The 16,660-nt window shown below is 54.9% G+C and overlaps 1 protein-coding gene across 5 annotated transcripts in view; it reads right to left on the reverse strand.

The window, feature by feature from the left end:
* Nucleotides 1-16,660, reverse strand: part of LOC142583389 (protein roadkill-like) — a 346,742-nt gene that overhangs the window by 18,568 nt on the left and 311,514 nt on the right. For all 5 annotated transcript variants that reach the window (XM_075693832.1, XM_075693831.1, XM_075693835.1 and 2 more), the window contains one exon: nt 10,970-11,088. In XM_075693832.1, the coding sequence (XP_075549947.1) occupies nt 10,970-11,088 (119 nt within the window). The remainder of the gene's footprint in view (nt 1-10,969; nt 11,089-16,660) is intronic.

Below are 16,660 nucleotides of genomic sequence, written 5' to 3' on the forward strand. Positions count from 1 at the left end.
GCCGCCCCGCCGCAGTCGCGCCGGCAAAACCACGTGTCGCAGGCGAAACGCAACAGACCGCCCCGCCGGGGGAAGGAGATCCCGATGGACAGGGGACTGCATCCGCTGTCCGGAGGGATGTCGCTCGATGATGCTCCTAACCGAAGTCGGGCGTCCCTTGACGTTTCTTGAGCGCAGCGCACAGAGAAGGCCTCGTTCTCTCGTTCAGGTTCGCACGGGACACTGCAAAGTGACTTCGGGAGAGTTCACATTTTTGTTCTCGTTCCCGGCAAGCGTTAGAACTACGCTGAAAACTCAACCGCTCAGTCAGCAAGCACGGCACAACCCTCACTAAGCCCTGCCAGGCTCTTTCCCCTTTTTATACCACTGCCTAGTTCCTTACAGTAGTCTAGCATCACTCAGAACGCGTCCACAAATTGAAAAATTGCACTAGAAAGCATATCATCACTTTGAAACACTAAACAAAAGCAATATGTTAAAAAAAAATCCTGCCTCAGGAAGAAAAACATCAGTAACAAACAATTTTGAGGCTGATTCCTACGTTAGGGGCTTCGACTTAAGCCATCGGCGTTACCGTTGAGACTCCCCTTTTTGTAACGCACCTCAAAGGAATATTGTTGTAAAGCGAGGCTCCAGCGCAGGAGGCGGCCATTTTTGGGAGAGATGGTCTGCAGCCATTGGAGAGGGCAGTGATCCGTCTCAATGATAAACCTCGAGCCGGCTAGATAGCATGACAATTTCTGAACGGCCCACACGAGACACGCACACTCTTCCTCGGTGGCGCTATACGCCTGCTCACGACTGGTCAGCTTACGACTAGCATACAGGACGGGGTGTTCTACTTCTCCATTTTCCCGTTGGCACAGTACAACGCCCATGCCTCGCTCACTAGCATCGCACTGAACAATGAACCCTTTTGTATAGTCTGGCGATCGTAGCACAGGCTGGCTTGTTAGGGCACTCTTTAGGGCGCTAAAAGCTCTTTCCTTTGTCTCGTCCCAGACGACTGTTTGAGGCTCTGTCTTTCTTAGAGCATCCGTCAGGGGAGCCGCGATATCAGAGTACCTAGGGATGTACCTCTGATAGTAGCCGGCGACACCCAAGAACGACCGAATATCGGTCTTGGTGCGCGGTTGCGGAAAGTCTCGCACAGCGGCCACTTTTATTTCAGAGGGGCGGCGACGACCCTGACCAATCACGTGACCGAGGTAGACAACCTCGGCCTGTGCTATCTGGCACTTAGGAGCCTTGACTGTCAAGCCCGCTTCGCGCAGGCGGGTTAGCACTGCCCGCAAGTGTGCCATATGCTCAGACCAGGATGCGGAGAATATCGCTACGTCGTCTAGATACGGTAAAGCGAATTCTTGCTGTCCCCGCAACACTTTATCCATGAGGCTTGAAAAACAGTATGGCGCGTTCTTCAAACCAAAACTCAACACTTTAGGACGGAATGTTCCCATTGGTGAAATGAACGCCGCATACCTACTAGCCTCTTCTGTAAGTGGAACCTGCCAATAACCCCTGACAAGATCTAGGGTGGAAATAAACTGAGCGCTACTAACTTTCTCAAGGCGCTCCTCGATGTTAGGGATCGGATAAATTTGATCCTTAGTGATGGAATTAAGCCTGCGGTAGTCGACGCAAGGACGAGGTTCCTTGCCCGGTACCTCAACTAAAATCAAAGGGGAGGTATAATCACTCTCACCTGCCTCAATAACACCGAGCTGTAGCATTTTCTTTACCTCAGCCTCCATAATATCGCTCTGGCGGGGTGACACCCGATACGCCTTGGATCGTACTGGCTCTGTGGAGGTAAGTTCTATATCATGAGTAAGTACAGAAGTCCTACCAGGCCTCTCAGAGAACAGACCTTGAAACTCTTGTAATAGCTGGTGTAGTTCGGTTTTCTGCTCGGGCGACAGCGGTGCTTTACTGATAAGGTCACTAATGACTTGACCGGTGTCTTCCCTGTTCGTCACTGAGCCTAGTCCCGGAAGCTCGACCGGAAGCTCTTCAGGAACGTTTACCATCATGCACACCACTGCTTCCCTTTGTCTATAAGGTTTGAGCAGATTACAGTGGTAAACTTGCTGTGCTTTCCGCTTTCCTGGCAGACTTACCACGTAGTTAACGTCCGACAGTTTCTGAACAATTCGTGCTGGGCCCTCCCACTGCACGTCTAGTTTGTTGTTTAGCGATGTGCGCAATATCATGACCTCATCGCCAACCTCAAAACGACGGGCCCTGGCTGTCCGATCATAATAAACCTTGGCCCTCTGCTGGGCCTTTGTCATTGCTTCACCTGACAACTCCTGTGCCCTTCTTAAGCGTTCGAGGAGCTTAAGTACGTACTCCACCACGACTGGGTCGTCGCCCCTACCTTCCCACGATTCTCGAAGCATGCGAAGCGGAGATCGAAGCGAGCGACCGTACACCAGTTCAGCTGGCGAAAACCCCGTAGCCGCATGCGGCGCGGTTCTTAACGCAAACATCACCCCAGGCAGACACAGCTCCCAGTCAGTTCGATGTTCAAAACACAACGCTCTCAACACGCGCTTCATGACGGAGTGGAGCTTCTCAACGGAATTCGACTGTGGGTGGTACACTGAGCTGTGTAACAGCTTTACCCCACACCTTTCGAGAAAAGTTGTCGTCAAAGCGCTAGTAAACACTGTGCCCTGATCTGATTGGATTTCCGCAGGAAAACCAACTCGCGCAAATATGGACAGTAGTGCATTAACTATCTCAACTGAGCTGAGTTCTTTAAGCGGCACTGCTTCAGGGAACTTTGTCGCTGGGCAGATCACAGTCAAAATGTGTCTGTACCCCGTGGCTGTTACCGGCAGAGGTCCCACTGTATCAATAACGAGCCGTCTAAAAGGCTCCGTTATGATAGGTACCAATTTCAACGGCGCCCTTGATTTGTCCCCTGGTTTGCCCACCCGCTGACAAGTGTCACATGTCCTCACGAAATGGTCTGCGTCCCGAAAACACCCTGGCCAATAGTACTCTTGCAAGAGACGGTCCTTAGTTTTCTTAACTCCTAGGTGTCCGGACCACGAACCCCCATGTGACAAGCGCAACAGATCCTGACGATAGCATTGAGGCACGACCAGCTGATCGAACTCCACTCCTCTGCGGTCTAGATACTTCCGGTACAGGACTCCACCCCTTTCCACAAAACGCGCAGTTTTCCTGGCGATACCTTCTTTGACATTGCAGCGCACGTTTTCCAGGCTGCCATCCTTTTTTTGCTCGGCTATCAAAGCCGACCGGCTGACTTTTAGCAACCTATCAAGTCCGTCTGACGTAGGCGCGATGAGCAAATCAGTAGATAGCTCTTCTAACTTTCCCGTGTCGGGCATTTCCTCTCCAGTATCTGGCGCCTTTAACGTTACAGACTCAAGTTTATTCAGTTCGGGCGTGCTCGGAATATCAGCTTGCTGCGCCTCTGACCCTTTTTCGTTGTTTGATAACGTCGGCCCCGCAACTACCGCCTTTGCAGCGAGCTCCCGAACCTTCGATCTGGTTAAGGCCTGAACACTAGCTTCACCAAACAAAAGCCCCTTCTCGCGCAGGAGGTGATCGGACCTGTTTGAAAATAGGTATGGGTACTGGGGTGGCAGCATAGATGACACTGCCGCCTCCGTCTCAAGCGCTCCGAAAGGTCCTTCAATAAGCACTTTTGCTACCGGCAGACACACGCTATGAGCTTCCACGGCTTGCTTGATCCATGCGCACTCGCCCGTGAACATATGGGGTTCTACGTAAGACGGGTGAACTACATCCATCGTAGCTGCGGAATCGCGAAGCACTCGGCACTCTTTCCCGTTCACGAGGAGGTCTCGCATGTAAGGCTCGAGAAGCTTCATGTTCTCGTCAGTGCTGCCTATTGAAAAAAACAACTTTTGGTGTTGTTTCCGGACACTGCGCCGAAAAGTGACCCGGCTTCTGGCACGTATAACACAAGCGCGCTCGCCTCATCTCGAACCGCTTTCTGCGTTTGGCTGCCGCCGTCTCTTTACGTTTGGTCGGACTGCTTTCGCTCGCATCCGCACTACGCGTGTCCCCCTTTAATCTCATGGGCGTGAACTTCGGCCTCTCAAACTTCGAGCCAAATTCACCCTTTTGACCGTCCTTAGCTCCGCGAGCTCGACGCGTCACAAACTCCTCGGCTAGCTCAGCGGCTCTAGCCACCGTACAAACGTCTGGCCTATCCAAGACCCAGTATCGCACGTTCTCCGGTAACCGACTATAAAACTGTTCTAGCCCGAAACACTGCAGAACTTTATCGTGGTCACCAAACGCTTTCTCTTCTTTGAGCCACTCCGGCATGTTCGACATAAGCCTATACGCAAACTCTGTATATGACTCACTTTTGCCTTTCTCATTTTCCCGAAACTTCCGACGGAACGCCTCCGCAGACAGCCGGTACTTTTTTAGCAGACTCGATTTTACTTTGTCGAAATCCTCTGCCTCCTCTCTATCCAAGCGAGCGACTACGTCGGCCGCCTCGCCGGGTAACAAAGTGAGCAAGCGCTGTGGCCACGTTTCCCGAGAGAACCCCTGCTTCTCGCACGTTCGCTCAAAGTTAACCAGGAACAAACCAATGTCCTCTCCAAGCTTAAACGGCCGCATCAGGTCTGTCATTTTGAACAATACGCGTTCTCCTGCACCGTGTGCCTGACTTCCATTACGAGCGCGTTCCATCTCTACCTCGAGACGCTTCATTTCCAAAGCGTGTTGACGGTCACGCTCTTGTTGCTCTCGCTCTTTCTGTTCTTTACGTTCACGCTCTTCTTTTTCTTTTGCAGTCTCCCTCTCTTCAATAGTCTCAAGGCATTCCGACAGCTCGTCATCCTCAGCCTCTAACTCAAGAATAGCCTTTATCAGTTCTGGTTTTCTTAGTTTGTCTGAGACATCCAGACCCAACTCTCTTGCAAGCTCCAACAATTTCGGTTTGCGCAACGACTTCAAATCCATGGCTGCTCTGAATGCTGCTTTCTCTACTGCTTACTATTGTCTTGCCGCAAACTAACCCGGCAGCAACGACAACCACAATTACCAGCTCTGTTTCTGACACTAACAAAAGCCTGGCAAAGCTCAGAAGAAGAAAGTCCCGCACTCACCAAACCTCGCAGGCAGGAATTCCGCGCAGTCGTTCCGCTGCAGGCAACCAGTCGTCACACAGGGCTCGTTGCACTGCTCCCGGATCGTCGTTGAGCTGCTCAGCATACAGTCAACTGCATCTCTTTGCTGCTGGCCTCCGTTGTCGCGATCTCGCCGCTGGCAGACCGTTGTTTGAAGTCGTAGGCGATCTCACCGCTGGCAACCAGATGTTTGGGATCCGACTGCTGGTACGATCTGTTGGGAACTCGGCGCTGACGCCCGTGGTTGTACCTGGGTCGCAAGCCCCAAGGGTAGCGTTGGCCTGGCGGCCTGGGGTACAACTCGAAGCATCCGAAGGTCCCGGCAAAGCATGAGTCGACTGGTAACAACGAAACAACTTGTTTATTTTAACATCGCAAAGAGTTGGCGGTCAGGTTTGACCGAAGTAGAGAGAGCACTTCACTCAACTGAAGAAATCGGAGCCCTCCCTTTGGCGTCCGGGGGCAGCTGTTTTTATACTCTCGCAGTTGAGGGCAAGAAGGAACCCCTCAAAAGACGAGCACGTGAATGTACAATGGGCTAATGGTGACGCACACTGTCGTAGCGATGCCGTAGCACCATGTCGAGCACGATCTCGTAGCACCCTGTCGTGGCGCTGCGCACGATCTCGTAGCACCCTGTCGTGGCGCTGCGCACGATCTCGTAGCACCCTGTCGTGGCGCTGCCGGTCGGACACAATGACTGGAACGAGATCCCTGCTTTGGCATCGCCTGTTTCGGGCCCAATAACTGGAATGAGATCCCTGCTTTGGCATCGCCTGTTTCGGGCACAATGACTGGAACGAGATCCCTGCTTTGGCATCGCCTGTTTCGGGCCCAATAACTGGAATGAGATCCCTGCTTTGGCATCGCCTGTTTCGGGCACAATGACTGGAATGCGAGGAGGATCCCTAGGCGGTCGCATTGCCGCAGACGCGCCTGGAAACACCTGGCGATGAGTGTTGCGGCGACGACGATCGGGCCAAAATGTCTGCCGCCCCGCCGCAGTCGCGCCGGCAAAACCACGTGTCGCAGGCGAAACGCAACAGCCCCATCCAGGGATTCCCCCTCCCGGCCAGGACCCGCGTGAGAATTTATGCTCCTCCGAGGTTCGCGACCTTGCAGTCAAAGATGCCGTTTTTCATCCGCGCCCTCCGTGACACACGCGGCCGCCTTCTCCGCCCAAAGTCACGAACGCTGCTCCAGAACGGATGGCAGTAGTTGAGCGCTTGGTAAAGGCGAGGCCGAAAGAAAGAAAAAAAAAAAAAAAAAGGACCCGCGAGCGCGTCTCCCTTTCTTTCATCCTCGTCTTCACCGAGCGCTCAACTACTGCCATTCAAAACGTGCCAGCAGGCGCCCACTTCGCCGCTCCAGAACGGAACCATGGCGGAGGAAGCCGCGGGCGTGGACACACGGCCGCAGGGACACTGCACGCCTACAGCGGCCGGTCTCGAACCGAAACGGGCACGCACTGCCCCAGCGATCCGAAGTCGACCGCTCTACAAGCGCCACACGGGGCTGGAACGGCGGCTTTCCCGGTGGAATGCCCGACGCAGAGTTGACTCAGGCGGCTTGCGCACCCCGTCGTCTAAACCTCCCAGAAAGGCAAGCTTGGTTCTGCTGATTCCCGAGTGCAATTGTCCTGCCGGTGCTGCACGGAAATAAGCGAAAGGCCGAGGGGACAACGCCCGATAACACCCACGCTTGCTTCGCCGAGATGGTCAACGACGAAGATACGCCGAGGAGCTCGCGACGGCCACCACGCATGCGCACAGCAGAGTTGCCACACGGCGAGTGTCGACAGCCTGAAGGGATACAACGGATTTCAATCCGGGGAGTGCGCTTTCTTTTGTTTCTTTTTTAAATTTTATTCGTGCGTGCACGGACTATCCTTCCACAATACTCGATTTGCATTAAGTTCGAATTTTTATAATGCAGAATATTCGTCAATTGTCGATCGACAATTAACTAGCACGAGCAGTCGTGTCCTTTTAACCCGTCTTTGGAGGTACTGCGTAATTTCTCGCTCACCAGCTCCGGTGTTTAATTGCAACTTATTAATTCAAGTTGGCATAACAATTCGCTTTAGAGTCCCTCTCATTGCAACCCCCGTCGTAGTAAGAAGTGCGAAGTATACAAAAAAAGACGGTTGGCTGCGCGCCTCTCCCCCGAGGCGCGGCGCGCGAGTCGCGCATCGACCGGTGGAGCCCCGAAAGGCACGGAGACGACCAACACGTGCGCTCTGCCCCGGCGGCAGCAAGGCCAGCGCGGCGGTTCGATGCAGCCAGATCGGAAGGCGGAACCGCGCGGCCCTGGGCCGTTCACGGACAGGCGAAAGCGGAAACACGAGGGGGAGCGGCGAAAAAAGGAAGACCTCTTCGGCTGACCCATTTCGAGAGTCCCTAATGGCCCACGGGTGCCGACCACAAGGTCACGTCTTGCGTGACCCAAAGCGCTCGAGCGGATGGGGGCGCGCTAACACACCTGTGGTCCCCTGCGAACATCGGGCCGAAAAGTTACTTGCAGAAGGTACTACCGCGAGCTAGGGTGTTCCGGCCACCTTACTCAAGGCTTCCGCCGAGGTCTCCTTGGAAGACGTCACCCCACCTACACGGCAGCGATAGAGCTAAGCTTAACACAAGACGGGAGGAGGAGGGACATAAGTACAGGCACACTGAACTAAATTGTAATCCAAAATTTGATTACTCTACGCTTCTCACAACCTCTCGGAAGAATTTTAGACGCGGTGGTGGCACACGTGTGCCACAACCATGTGTCCCTTCTGCTATCTGAACTTTGTTGATACGAGACTATTCAGAAGCAGCCCCTTTTCTAGCAGCGAAAAGCTGCTTCGTGGTCTCAACCGCCGCCAACGAACGCACTCTCTCTCTTTCTCAGTAGCACATCCCTAGCTGGTCGACACGCACATGTCGACTGCGCCTTGCAAACAGATGCGGCGCGAACGAGTCTGCCGCGCTCTAGGGGCGCCTTCACCGTGCACGACGTGCGGACAAGACCGTCCCGCAGTCTCGGAGAGATGCAGGTCCTGAGCGGCCCTCTACTGCATACAGCCAGCCAGAGGGCATCGTTTACAATATGACGAAGCCCGCCCTCGCCCCCCCCCCCCCCCCCCACGAAGCAGTGGACAACTCCTGGTCGAACGAAGAGAGAGAGAGAGAGAGAGCAGCTAGCAGTGCACCGCCTTCCCTTGGCGCCCGAGAGAGAGGGGGACGCAGTGAAAACAGCGGGCCGCGCACGAAAGACGAGCGGCGGGGCGGATGTCTGAGCGCGACAAAACATTTGACCGTGAGGGGGAGGCAACCAAAAGGAAGCGCCGGAGCAGTGCCCTCGCTCGCGCTTCCTCTCTCTCGCCACTGTTGCCATGGGGGAGGGGAAGAGGCGCTGCCGAAAGGCCGTTCACACACAACAATCGGCCGACGGGGTCGCTGTTCACTCCGCGCAGAATGCAGACGGGCAGGGTGGAAGGGGCGACCGCGTGACCTGCTCCTCCAACAAGACGGGGGGGACGCGGACCTTTTGTGCGCGGCCGCGACCACGGGTGACCCGTTTCCATCGCACTTGCCGGCGGTTCACCATAGAATAGAATACGCCGACTTGATACCGGCTTCTTTTTCCATTGTGCCGCGTTAAGTCCGGGCCACATTTCTGCATCCACAGCCGCGTCGGGGCGGGTACAGCCGACCCTGGAGCACGCGCGCGGTGAGAGACGCGTGACCCCAAGCACTGCTCTACCGCGCATGCCAGGTCGACGGGCGACACCGAAGCAACTGTTTGTTTCATTGAGGCAAACTCTGCACAAGCGTCACGCCGAACGACGGTTGAGGCGGTTCAAAAACACCCGAACTCGCGAACGGACTGGGTGGTGACTCATACAAGGAGGCGAAAAATTACGCCGCACTGGAAGGCTTCCGATAATCTATCAATCGCTCGGGCGTGTTTAATTATTTTAGTTCTGGAGTTCTACGTATGACATCGAGGGACGCCGTAGCGGGTCCGGGGCTGCGGGTTAACTTTGACCACGTGGGGTTCCTTCGTGTACGCCCAAATCCAAGCGGAAGAGCATTCTTGCATTTCACCTCCATTGCGGCCGGGTTCTTTAAGGAGCATAGAGACTTCCGCACACGGAAGTTTATGAATTCCGTCACTATCTGAATGCGGCAGGGAATCGACCCGGTGCTCAGCGCCAGAGTCACTGCGGCGGGCACGAACCAAAACAGGGCGACCGCGAAGCGCGCAGGGGCGAGCGGCAATTACTTGGCAGCTTCTCTGTGGCCATGGGCACGACCCGGTTTCAAAACGGAAACCGCGTTCTAAACAACTTCCGTTCGCCCGGTCCGGACACGCGAAAAATACCGGATGATCTCATTCGGCGAAAACGCGCTGACCGAAAGCGGGACTCGGCGCGTGCAATCGCCGAAGCACTGGCGTCCGGGTACTGGACCGAGCAGACGGCGAAAGTGCGTGCACCGTTACGTGTGGACGGAAGCGGCGGGCAAGACTCGCGAGCCGAGCGCACTGCCGTTTCCACGCCCGTGCCACCATGAAACAGTGGAAGAAAAACGCGAAACCAAGTTTCTTGCCACACTTGCCCGTGCGAGGCATTGGATTCAACGATAACGCACTGGAGTCACGCTCGAATGCGACAAGTCGTCAGATACACGATTCGGAGGTCACATGCGGAAAGAACCGGGCATTTACCAATGAGTACCCTTCCACACGGACTCCGGAGATCAGCATGGCCGGTGACTGGCCTAAATTACGAAAATTTCAGTCGGTACTTTACGAATAAATGGGCACTGCTCCGGCTCGTAATGCGTGATAGCATGGCTGAAGACTGAGCGATCGTGTGTAGAGGCATAGTGACGTTCTTCTGCTCCCACGCGACTGACTTCTGCATCGATACACATGCACCTCATGGGATATACGGAGAAACAAGTTCGTAGGAAAGCTACTATGGTGAACTGTCGAATGTACTCTTGAGGCTTGCCAACATTTTGCTAGGCCTTCCGAGGTCCACGGCCTCCATTCAGCTCAGAAAAACGAAAAAGCCAGAAATGGCATGCCTGTAGCCAACTAATTCCGAGAAGATTGTCAACGACTGCATATGTACTCACCACTCCTCTCTGTAATGCCTTCGGTCCTCGAGGGTATGTAAATAAATAAATAAATATGTGTGCGTTTCCCTGAGCAACCAGCCAAAGAAACTAGCAGTAACGAGACAATTCATTGAGTAACGCTCCTTGCCTCTCGCCTGCTCGACACACGTGCAAATGGAGGCCCTTGATCGGGCGTCCATGTTTACGGCACGAGACACACGGAGCGCTAGGACGCAATCTGCGAGGAGCACTGACCGCTAAATGTCATGCGTCCCGTTTTCCAATTTATCCAATCAACAATAAGCAAACGTTTTATGCGACCGTTCGGAAATGCGTGCCAAGTGGAACGCGGCTTTGGGTGTGTCAGAAGTGGTGGTCAAGCGGTACCACAAAACCGCCGGATAGCCTAAGGTCCTCAACTCGAAGACCAGACAACGGTGCAGCAGTGGCCGTAGTGGCTACTCTGTACAGCCTCGACTATACTGCGACGCACCGGGCATTCTCTCGTTCTCAGCATCATGACATTAAAATATGGCATCACCGATGGTTACTGGAGATGACGAACGTTAATGTGAAGCGTTTAACAGAAGACTGTGCCGATGACGTAGGAAACGACAGCTGCTGGCCGGCAAGGCTTCCCAGCCGAGCGTTCGACCGACGCCGCGTGGCGCAGCGGGGGGGGGGGGGGGGGGGGCAGCCGCTCACCTGGGTGTAGCACCAGCTCTCGGCCACGGGCGTGTTGACCTCGCTCTGCGGAGGCGGGGTGGGCAGGCGGGGAATGGCCATGCTGCTGGACGACTCCGGCAGCACCTCACCGCGCGCAGCTGCAACAGAGAGACACGGCACGGGTCACCACACGGTAGCCTGCCGCGGCAGCAGCGGGCGACCCCGTGTATATACCGAGTTGTGGCCCACACGGGCGGTACCGCTATGGACGCCGCATTCGGCGAGACACTTTTCCGGCACGCGCGCAGTTTAATCGCACGGGAATGCGCCGCATTTGGCACGCTCGCGCAACTCCCGCAGGATCGGCGAGGCTCGCGCACGGGCCCTTAGTAATCGCGCACACGTGGAAGGACCACCTTTGCCCTGCGCCGCTTCCAGGAAACGGAGAGCGTGGCGCGCTGTGGCAGGTTCGATTCCGAGGCGCGCGAAAAATCCACGAGCGCCATCGCGCTGCAGGGAGGGGCGGTGGAATCGGGCGCTCGCGTTTAGAACGCCGCGAAGGACAAATCGCTCGGCGGCAACAACACCGACAGCTCCTCGCGAGCGGAAACAAGGAGAAGAAAATGCACACAATTCCAGCAGCCAAGAAAAAAACGAGCGGGCGCATCCGAATCTGACCCAGTTTCCGCGCTCGCTGCTTCCTCCCCTCGTAAGAAGCGGAATCAAGGAGCGCGGGGATGACACAAAAGGGGGTCCCCCCGTTCCTCCTTCCCCCGACGCCAAGAGTCCCGGCGTTTATCGCCGCGCCCCGACCGAGCGGGCACGGACAAAAGCGAGGCGCCACGACTCTCCCGCCGCACGCAAAGGAGCAACGGCCTTCGCGCGCCAGCCGACCGGCGCGATCTGCCGGGCATCGGCAGCACGCCTCGCTTTCGATGCCCGCCGGTGCGCAGTTTGAACAGCTCCCCTGCAGCGAACTTTTTCGCTCGCCCACGAGGCGTGACCTACATTCCGTGGCAGTCAGGAACGGGAAACGACCCTGTTAGAGAGAAAGAAACGCTCCCAGACGCGGCGTCGAGATCCGGAGAAAAGAAACTCGAGCTGTCCTGCTTTGCCTGTTTGAAGGTGCTGCCTTCCCATCCAAGTGCTGGTGCGGCCTCCACCAAACACCCGTTTCATTCGTTTCCCCAATTCTTTATATTCTCCCACTGCTTTCTTTCGTTTCCTTATTTTTGTAACGTGGAAATCAGGATGCTGAATGTACCGGCACGTATGTGCACGAAACTCGACGCGCATGCCTAACGTATCTTAAAAAACGCGCGTTACGTTTCGCCAGCAATGGCATAAACGCTGTTATATACCGATTGGAGTGGCACAAAACACGCGCATAAGGGCAAAGTGTTTCGAAGCTGGCAATCCGAGACGAAAACGACACAAAGTATAAACTTCTAAGCGGAAAACTCGCAACGGCGCCTTCCGCCATGCGACTAATCTGAAAAATACACAACTAAAAAAAAAAAAAAAAAGGAAGGACCGAGACAACGATGCCATACATGGCTCCTACAGTGAAACACGTTCCGAAACTATGGAATCTCGACGAAGAAACAAAACACTTCGCGACCGCCGATAAATAGGCGCGTCACGCCGGCCACTAGGCGAGTCCCTCCCAGTTGCGGCCGACGAAGACTACACCGTAGTCGGGCCACAGTGAGCAGTTAAACTGGCGGCAAATTTCACGAAGCCAGGTGCGGAAGGAGCAAAGTGAACAACGCCCCCGATGTAGCCCGCGTCGACCACAGCTCCGGCTCAGTTATCACCGTTCGTGTTTGGGAGAGAATGCCTACGCGAACTCGGCGAGCGCGAGCGGCGCTTTTCCCACCTTCTGCCGGAGGCACCGTGGCCGGAGGTGCCCCCCCTTACGGACGACACAGCTGCTTCCGATTCACGCCGGCGAAGACGCTCCCGAGCGCACATCGAGCTCGGCAGAGAGAGGGGGAGGGGTGCGGAGGAAGAGGCGCCTTGTAAATCACGCTCCCCCTTCCGTGCATCCCAGCCTCGCGTTGCGCCACCGACAAACACGACCGGCCAGGTTCAAACGGCGCGCCGGTCATCGCACGACGGGGTCGTCGCCGTCCTTCGACCGCACGCGGCCGATGCACGACCCGCTGGGAACGTCGCCCGTCGGCACAGCACTGGCCACCGGGCTCGGACGGAATCTACTGCAGGATACCCGCGATTCTCACACGGCGCGAACGCCGCTGCACGAACTGCTCGCGAGAGAACTCCGGAACTATGGACTCGTGCACCTAATGCACCGCACGCAACGAGCGTAATCAGCAGCAGGGAGAACGAGGAAAGCCGCTCGGAGCACGAGACGAAAACGCTGCAGTGAACGCCATAATTCGACGGAACACCACCGAGGCGCATGCGCGGTTAAGCTTCCACCGTGTACTTTCATTCAAGTTTCCAGGTAACCACTAACATTTATTTTGTAGACGACAGGCGCTAACAGAACCGCTAGCGCAAATCCTAGCTCAACGGGCACTTCTTATTTTTTTAACTAAAGCAAATTTGTCAGGAAGAACGGCGCGAACGTCGCCAAGATGGTTGGTTACGTTCGTGCAGCTCTTCTCGCGCCGACAGGAGCGTACATTCTAGCGCGGCACAGCCAAGCACACAGCCGGGGTGGCCGGGATACTCTAGTCGTTCGCTTAGCATAAATAAACGTACACTCTCGAGATATCCGTCACATCTGTGACGCCAGCAAGAACCAGTGCGGCCGAGTGATGCCCTTCAGATAGGCTGACCTTGGAAGAGGCGGGGCAATCCGCGAAGACGTCATTCGCTGTGAAGAGCCAAAGGTCATCTTCGCAGATTCGAGGAATTTTGGCGTTGAAGCCAATTCGACGTGCCGGAAAGGTCTAAAAGCGTCAAAGTCCTTCTGTGGGCCGCATGGGGTTTGCGCACTTAAGCCACTTTTGAAGCCCCACCATAGTGTTACCGTCTTGAAAACAAATTAACGGAGAAGACCTGTGCAGTGTCATTCCTTCTCAATTTTCCTGCTGGCGTTTCTCTTCCGAGACGAACGTAGAATCGCGTTCAATGAAACGCGGTGCGCGTGTTCGATGAGGCTCCAGTGCAGAACGGCGGCGCCTACATACGAAACATATCTTTAATAAATAACAGTAATTGGAGCGGCGCTTAGTTCTCACATTTTTCGATGTCAGCGCCACCGTACAATCTTGGGGCTCCTCAGAATACGGGCACCGTGTTGCAGCTTACATTGACCGCGACTGTACGCCAACTTGTCCAAATTTCTGTTGATCTAGTGTCACCAGGCCATAGACCTCAGACTCTGCCCAGGCAGCGCTGCGGAAAAACCCGTTACCAGCGCCCCCATCGGAGCCTTGGTGCGAACTGAGTAGTGCAAGGAGAGCTGTCCGCAAGCGAAGGTGCATAGGCCACAATGGACCCCTCTCTTTCGTTGGTGTTGAGGCACGGTTTCCTTAAAATCAAGGACCTGGAAAGCTTCTCCCGCCCATCCACGCTTCGGAAAGGAAACTCAGCAGAGCGAAGTACGTGTACAATATAAAATAAAGTCTCGAGTGTTATTTCGGCGTGCTGCAACTCGCAAGTACAGAGAGCATCAGGTTTGTCTGTATGCATATCAGCATAAAAATCTAAGCATTTCAAATTGGTTCATATTGAATATGTCCTGAACACAAGACTTAAGTATCTCCTATATTTTTATGTATTTTATCGTAATGTTTTGTCTCGCAATTATTTAGAGAGTATCCTTTCATAACTTTTTCCAGGACAGCAAACAGAAAACGTTTTCCAAGGCAGCAAGCAGCGTGAGATCATAACGAAAGAAGCTTCCTACAGTGCCTACGCGCTGCATCTTTCTTTCTCGAAGGAGCTACAGCATCGCTCATACCTTAATTTGAACTTTTCGCAGACGCTTCAAGCAACAAGCGCGCACAAATAAATGTAAATACACGCGACATTTTTTTTTTCTTTACACACGCGCGTTACTTCGCAATTAGTCATCCAGTGCTCCTACAGCAACTTCATTGCTCACATTTGAAAAACGCAGTCGAGCAGGCTCAGCACATTGGGAAGCGTGCTTGTATCGGCGCAGGACGTACAAAATACCGAAAGCAGAAATGAGCTCGCGATACAACGATGCTCTAGAACATGATTTTGAATTCATAAACGCACCAAAATGTTTGGTTAAGCTGACCTGCCAAATCTCTATGTTCCACTTGAGTCAAGCGGAGGCGGACGTCTGTTAAAAGGTGGAGATATCGATGGCACATAAGCAGGATAATTCGCAACGTTGTTTTTTCTGTTACCAACGAAGTGGCGGCTGCAGATTCTTGAGTTTTCGCTTGGTTACCACGGTCCTCCGTCAGGGCTACGCAACACAATTATAGAAGAACAAAATTGTCGCACTTTCTCGTGTGAGCCGATGTGTTGTGGGGAATGCAAGTAATCCGATTACCCAACAGGTTGAACGGCCCGTATCCAGCGCTCTCGCCTTTCCCCTTCATACGATCGCGATGGAAATCGGTAAAAGTGAACGTTGTTATTCCGTCCTTCACGTTCATGGCACAACAGTAGCGTCGATTGCGGCGTTTCTTCGTAGCGCGCGGAGCTATCGCGGTTGCCGTCGTTTCCGCCATCCGTCTGAAAAGTGAGCCAGCAAGCGCTTTATGGCAGTTCGGTGGCGCGTCAGACTAGCGTAGAAATTCTTAATTCTCTGTCTGGGTGTTAAATGCGCAAAACACTCGCGATATGGACCAAAATCTAGTTAAATTGTTGTTTCGCCGTCGCTAGCTGCATAGGCAACTTAGCAAGGGAGTCGGGCTTCGCACTACTGAATTACTGCCTCTTCGCACCGGCAGGTGGCGCTACGCGTCTTGATAAACGCCAGAGTCTGACGTCCATACGCGAAACGAATGACTCCCGTCGTCCTGAACGAACCGCGGTTGTCGACACTCTGCAGAGTTGGACGTCCAGTAGCGATCGCTGCCCCGACGTAACGTTCGCCTTCACAACGAGGCCAGGCGCACCAAGCCTTTCATCGAGGCCGACAGCAGCAGAGCACGCAGAAACAATCGCGCTGAGGAAGACGCGAGGGATGCGCGAGGCGAACGACGGGGGAGGGGCCGCGGGCAAGGGACCGGCCGTGGCGCCGGCGGCTGGGGTCAAGGCCGCCCCGCATCGAACCGGCGACCGGCTCGGCCGACCGAGCAGCCAAGGTTCCCCGCCCGAGGCCCCTCGACGAGCGAGCTGCAGGGGACGCCATCTGTCGCAGCGGCGACATGTTTAGACGGGGGCGCGGGGCTCTCCGCGCACTTCAAGCGCCCCCGAAAACACGGCCGCAGTTTGACCCCGAGGTCGGCCTCTCCACGCGGCTAAGGCACAACGTGGGAACGCGAGAACGCGCAAGAGCGGAGAAAGGACAAGCGTGGTATAATCTAGCAAATCAGCCTCGTTCTTTCTCACAACACGCGCCCGCTGTCCTTCTGGTGAAAAAACGCTATTCATCAAAACGGTTTGCGCTCGCGGTGTCCAGTGACGAGCGGTCAAGCCGATCAGGGCCGTGCAGGCAAATACCGCACAATACTGCGACAACGTGACGCGCCGAATCAATCGCGCTGCCTTTTGACGTGTTCGTTCTCCACGAGACGGCAACGCAGCAGTCGTGGCTGCGCCGGATAACCG

The sequence above is a fragment of the Dermacentor variabilis genome, chromosome 5 (assembly GCF_050947875.1).
Source record: "Dermacentor variabilis isolate Ectoservices chromosome 5, ASM5094787v1, whole genome shotgun sequence".
Taxonomy (NCBI): domain Eukaryota; kingdom Metazoa; phylum Arthropoda; class Arachnida; order Ixodida; family Ixodidae; genus Dermacentor; species Dermacentor variabilis.